At 37.6% G+C, this 5,514-nt stretch overlaps 1 protein-coding gene across 1 annotated transcript; it reads right to left on the bottom strand.

Moving 5' to 3' along the window:
• Positions 1-350: 350 nt before the first annotated feature.
• On the bottom strand, positions 351-5,312 carry ABITRAM (actin binding transcription modulator). The gene is made up of 6 exons (XM_029285181.1): positions 5,210-5,312; positions 3,307-3,358; positions 2,403-2,532; positions 967-1,043; positions 821-890; positions 351-727 (listed from the first exon to the last, which is right to left on the bottom strand). Exons 1-6 carry the CDS (start codon positions 5,295-5,297, stop codon positions 563-565), a joined length of 582 nt encoding a protein of 193 aa, XP_029141014.1. The 5' UTR covers positions 5,298-5,312; the 3' UTR covers positions 351-562.
• Between the last annotated feature and the right edge of the window lie 202 nt (positions 5,313-5,514).

The raw sequence follows: 5,514 nt of genomic DNA, 5'->3' as shown, positions 1-5,514 counted from the left end.
TGTTTCTCAACCTTGACAATTTTAAGGCATGTGGACTTCAACTCCCAGAATTCCACAGCCAGCATTGCTGGCTGTGGAATTCTGGGAGTTGAAGTCCACATGCCTTAAAATTGTCAAGGTTGAGAAACATTGCCTTAAGGCAACACAAGCTAAGGACTGGTGTATCATCTAGTTAATTTATAGTTTCAGTGTTGCTGCTCAGCCATTATATGGCACCATGTTGTAAGCTTCATCACTAAAATCCTCAAAAAACCAAAATAATAAAAAAATGTTGATTGTTGGATTGATATTTTCAGATTGGGTTTTGGTTAATAAAGTAGAAAGTGAGTATAATGTACAGATGAAATCTAAATAAACAAAAGCTTTTATTGACATAAAGAACAATACAATATTTTGGCACTACATCCATAAATCCAATACTAAAAGTTACAGATCAGATTTTTGAAACACTGACTTTGTTGTCTAAAAATGAACAATTAAAATTATAACCATCCAAAAGTAAAGTATGAAAATCCATAAAGTCACTTTAGTATGGGACATACTGGAAGATATCTGATGTATTTCATACTTCTGCTGAGTTCTCTTTCTTTGTATTGCATAATGATGTGGAATTAAAACGTTTTGACAGAACTTCTTTGTATTCTTCCCTTGTCAGAAGCCCCTGAGTTACTTTTTTGCTTTCTTCAAATTTTGGTAACACAACTGCAATGTAACCCTCTGTGAAAGGCTAGGAAAACAAACACAAACAAAAACATTTGTGAGAAAATTAAAGGAGGAGGCAGAAAGAAAAGAGAACAAATAATAAGTTTGACATACTGACCTTTTCTTGTAGAAGAGATGGATTTTCCAGAATATTTTCATTCACCTCTATTAATTTTCCTCTTATACAGCTGCAAGGAATTTTCAATTTATTAAGTGCTAGAACAACATAAGCAACACAATATAAATAAAATCTTACCACCTTACCTATAGATGGTGTACTCTTCCCCGTCTGAGCAGAGAATTCGACATAGAGGTGCAAGCTCTGTTAGAAACTGAGCACCCTGGAGGGAAAAGCACACAACCAACTAAGATTCTTGGAAAATGATACACGATCAGAGGCTCAATATTGTGCAACATCAACTGATACAATTTCACATTTGAAATTGAATGTTTACCATAGTTTTCAACATGGTTCCTCCTTTAATTTGGCAGAACTGATCATGTACTGGCTTTTACATAGAGGAAATCCCATATTTAAACTCCAGTCTTTTATGAAATGCACAAGGCTTGTAACATGTGTTATTAATGTTTCCACATTTATGAAGATACCCAACTTCTTAATAATTCTGAGTAGAACACAAATTTAAAGACAAAGAAGTAGAATAGCATTAGGGAATAAAAAGATGGTCATACTGGTGGAATGGACAAATCCTGTTACACATTCCACCCTGGCCCAAATCTTAGGGAAACAGCAAGATCTTCAAGGCTTGTTGAAAGAAGAACAGAGCTGGGACGTTTAAATTTCGGGGTGGGGAGGAGCTCTTGTATTATAGACTGCAAACTCCAAAAATAATTTTAGAAGCTCTTGCAAAAACTACTGAAGGGTATTGAGAGTTTACATTTTCATGTACTATAAATGAAATTGCTGAAATCTCACACGATCCCAGGTGCTTATTAATCTTTGCCAAGAAAGACTGTACATAACATTCTCTTCCTGAATGTATCTGGAATCATAATCAACTACTGCCTTAGGCATCATATTGTTTCTCAGCAAAACCTGCTTCACAAGATAATACATATTACAATCTGTCCTGATATTTCTGATCCGGCCTTCCAGCTACCTCAAACAACTAAAAGACCAGTATTAGACATGTGACCACTTAATTCCACTGATTTCAATAACTTTATGTGAGAAGATACCAGTGAGAATATGCTGTCAGTGAATATGCTTTTGACTGAGTGCTAACTATAGTAGGTTTAGTGTGAAGAACAGCACCCAATGAATACCGGGAAAGCAAAAATCCAGACCACCATTACATGGTATCTTTATGTATTTCTTTGCTGTCTAGTGGTTGTATCAATTTCTACAGCCCAAATTTATACTTACTTCCAAGCAGTCAACTTACAAGAGTGTAAGGCTGGACATGCCAAAAAATGGCTATCCTCTTACTGATCTGCTTTTCCTTTGAGACTGTTCCCTCTTACTTTAAAATTGGTCTGCTGATAAAGTGTTTTGCCAACAAGGGACATGCTGATAGAGTTAAGGAAAAATTAGAGTCTTGGGATGTATAACCAATCTTGATACTACAATTCTTTCACTTTGAAGCTAGCCTAATAGATTTTTTTAAAAAACAAAATTTAGACTCACTTAAAAATGAAACTCGGATTTGTGGTCATGATGAAAATTAAAAGAGCCATACCCGTTTAGACTTTCCAGAAACTTTATTTTTCAGTCTGCTGCAGTTTGCACTAATCTGATAACTAATACTCTTAATTGGTTTTCCTTTTTGAAGAAGAGGATGGGCATCTGCTATAGTGATGACACAGATTCTACAAAAAAAAAGTTCTGTTTATTGAAAGCATGTTTATATATTTTTCAAAACAAGACTTCCCAGAAGCACCTGCAATGTTTAAAATTATAATTTTAAAATTAATTTTAAAATGTGAGAATAGATCCATTATAACAATAAGACAAAAAATGCAAAGCATAAAATTGCACAGAGGACAGGGAGAGAATGGAAAAAGACATGTGAGTGTAATTATTATTCTAGAAAAGCTTTCTATTATAATTTAAGAATGCTAGAGGTTTGCTTCAATGAAAAGAAAAAAAACATTGTTGAAGATGACATTGCTATAATATTTACATTAAATATGCTGTCATTTAGATCGGCATTTGATTTATGCTTGCAGTTCTCAATCCAAAAAGGCTGCTTAAGTGTGGAAATCAACTGCAAAAGGTATATTTTTAATTGCATTGGTGTATAGAAGGAAACAGAAAAAGATTGACTAAACAAGGACAAAATACCAGTACCTTTACTTAGCATGTCTGCACATAATAAATCACAACATAACTACTTAGTGGCAGGCAAGAACAGAGGCAACAGCACAGGATAGGGATCAGAAATGGGGGGAGTAAATTCTGCCAGATCAAAACAAGATTAGCATTCTAGAGTGGTAAAAAGCTCAGACTTTAATCACTTCCTTTTGAAAGTGGTCCCTTTAAAATTAGGTTTGATGCCTGGCTTGTAAAACATGCATTATCTTGAATGACAATTGACCACAGAAGAATTTTTGTGTAAATAAGCATGTAACTTGAAGTCTTACCTATTAGAATGTTGCAATATGCAATGATCTTCACACTGATTACCTTTTACATCTGGGAAAAGAAGGTTAGCAATTACTTAATTTCTGTGCAGGGTTCAGGCTGACTGAAAGTACACAAAATGCTCCAAAAAGTATTGCAGCCTTTTAATAGCTAACAATCTTAATTTTAGCATAGTTTTGTGTAAACCAGAGCCCATCTCTTTAAATAACCAAAATGCTTAATCAGCTGGCAAATAAATGCATGTAGAGCAGGCATGTCAAACTGCCAGCCCATGGGCCAGATGTGTCACGCCGAAACCGCGCCTACCCCATTGCTGGCAATGGGAAAGTCGCAATACGTCGCATGACATCACGTGATGTCACAAGTTTGAGATGCCTGATGTAGAGGGAAGAGAGGAAAAGTTACTTATAAAGAGCAGAGCAAAATAAAATGCAAGAACTAGATAAAGCTAACATTAATATAAAATAAGGTACATATAGTAATTGTTTAATGACTAATTGGAACCAGCAACTCAGTCATTAAGCAAAGCAGTCAACAAGTGAAACCAAGACTGCTTGTGAGCTTATTTCAGCTTTCTGTTGCTTTACAGAACTGTGAAGGTCGTAAAAGTGAAGATAGATCACAAGTTACTTTTTCATCACTGTCATAACTGCAAACAGTCGCTAAGCAAGGACTACCTGTGTTGCCTTAGGCAACTCAGGCATTTGAATTTGGGAAAGAAGAACACTTTTATGTTTGCAAAAGTGGCCTTTTCACTTATCCCAAAATACAAATCACCAAATAATCCAGGCAAAGCCAAAATCATTTATTTAAGGGGGAATGGAGTCAAGACTTTTTATAGGACATAGGAAACAATTGTTACATTCATTATACGTCAGATAACAAATGATCAATAAAAGACATTGATTACATTTGAGAATTGAACCACAAAAAACAGCTATTCTAGAATCTAGATAACATTCTATCAGTGGCAAATTTATGGGTTACATCACCCTCTTTCCCAATCAAATCTGTATCTTTATTAACACATGCAAATATATTCAAAGACATCCAGAATACTAAACTATGGTTTAGTTATTGAAAAATTGTCAAAAATGGCATTGGTTAAAAAGTAAACATGGTTTCCTGCATTTCAAAAGGAGATATGAATGCCAGCTGAATGTTAGTATCACCTTTATTAAAAGTAATAATGAAGCCTAAAACTCCTGTACACCAATAAGTCACACATTACTAGAGATAAATAATGAAGCTTTAATAGGTAGAGCGTCATGCCTATGCCTAAGTTACCATCCTTGTGCTAAATTCTTCTGTACTTATTACTATTTGTAAGAGGGCCTTTTCAGGCCTGATCACCGGCGTAAATCTTTCCTAAGAACCTATCATGCACGTTGTCGGAGTAAAAGAAGCGTACCGAGTCATAACAGACTACGCTGCCGGCCAATATATAAGCACAAGAGCTGCAGGGGGGTGTCCTTAAAGCAGTGTTTCTCAACCTTGACCATTTTAAGACATGTGGACTTCAACTCCCAGAATTCCACAGCTAGCATTGCTGGCTGTGGAATTCTGGGAGTTGAAGTCCACATGCCTTAAAATAGTCAAGGTTGAGAAACACTGCCTTAAAGGCTCCAGCAATCCCATCTGCCGACATTCAGGATCCTCTATGCCAGAGTTTCTCAACTTCGGCAACTTTAAGGCGTGTGACTTCAGCTCCCAAAATTCCCCAGCCAGCTCTGCTCTATCCCCATCCCTCAACAAAAACAGCCCACGCGAGGGGAAAGGTGGAAGGCAGTCAAGGAAGACTGGGACCGAAGCGGAAATCCTGGTGCTGCAAAAAAAAGGGGGGGCATTTTCCAAGCTCGCTTCCGATAAGAGGGAGACGGGCGAGGGTCGGCGATGAACTACCTGGTTTGTACCAGCGGGTGAAATACCGTTCCGTCACACCAGACAGCGTTGCCATGGAACCCCGGACCTCCGAAGCGCCCGACGCCATGATTCCAGCCGTGGGCGTGGCGAAAGAGCCGCGCTTGCGCTTCAGCTTCCTCGACGCTGCAATCAGTTGGGCTTCGGGGGGAGCGGCCTAAAGCTGGGGGCAAACCGAATGTTCGCCGCAGAGATGTACGATCTATAGAGGTGAACGCTCATTTTGTGGCAGGGATTTCCGAGCTCAACTGTTGAAGCTAGTTTAAATGTTCTTTGAGGCCACAGTA

Source organism: Protobothrops mucrosquamatus, unplaced genomic scaffold (assembly GCF_001527695.2).
Source record: "Protobothrops mucrosquamatus isolate PMUCROS unplaced genomic scaffold, P.Mucros_1.0 scaffold1380, whole genome shotgun sequence".
Classification (NCBI taxonomy): Eukaryota; Metazoa; Chordata; class Lepidosauria; order Squamata; family Viperidae; genus Protobothrops; species Protobothrops mucrosquamatus.
Note: the sequence above shows the minus strand (reverse complement) of the source record. Positions and strands in the feature narration are given on the sequence as shown.

What these genes read in the sequence shown, in the direction of transcription:
- ABITRAM (XM_029285181.1), bottom strand. Translation starts at nt 5,297, where the DNA reads ATGGCGTCGGGCGCTTCGGAGGTCCGGGGTTCCATGGCAACGCTGTCT. An exon ending in ATATTGCAACATTCTAATAG is followed by an intron (nt 2,533 to 3,306) that starts GTAAGACTTCAA and finishes TTTTTTTTGTAG; the next exon opens with AATCTGTGTCATCACTATAG. An exon ending in CATCTCTTCTACAAGAAAAG is followed by an intron (nt 728 to 820) that starts GTCAGTATGTCA and finishes TTGTTTTCCTAG; the next exon opens with CCTTTCACAGAGGGTTACAT.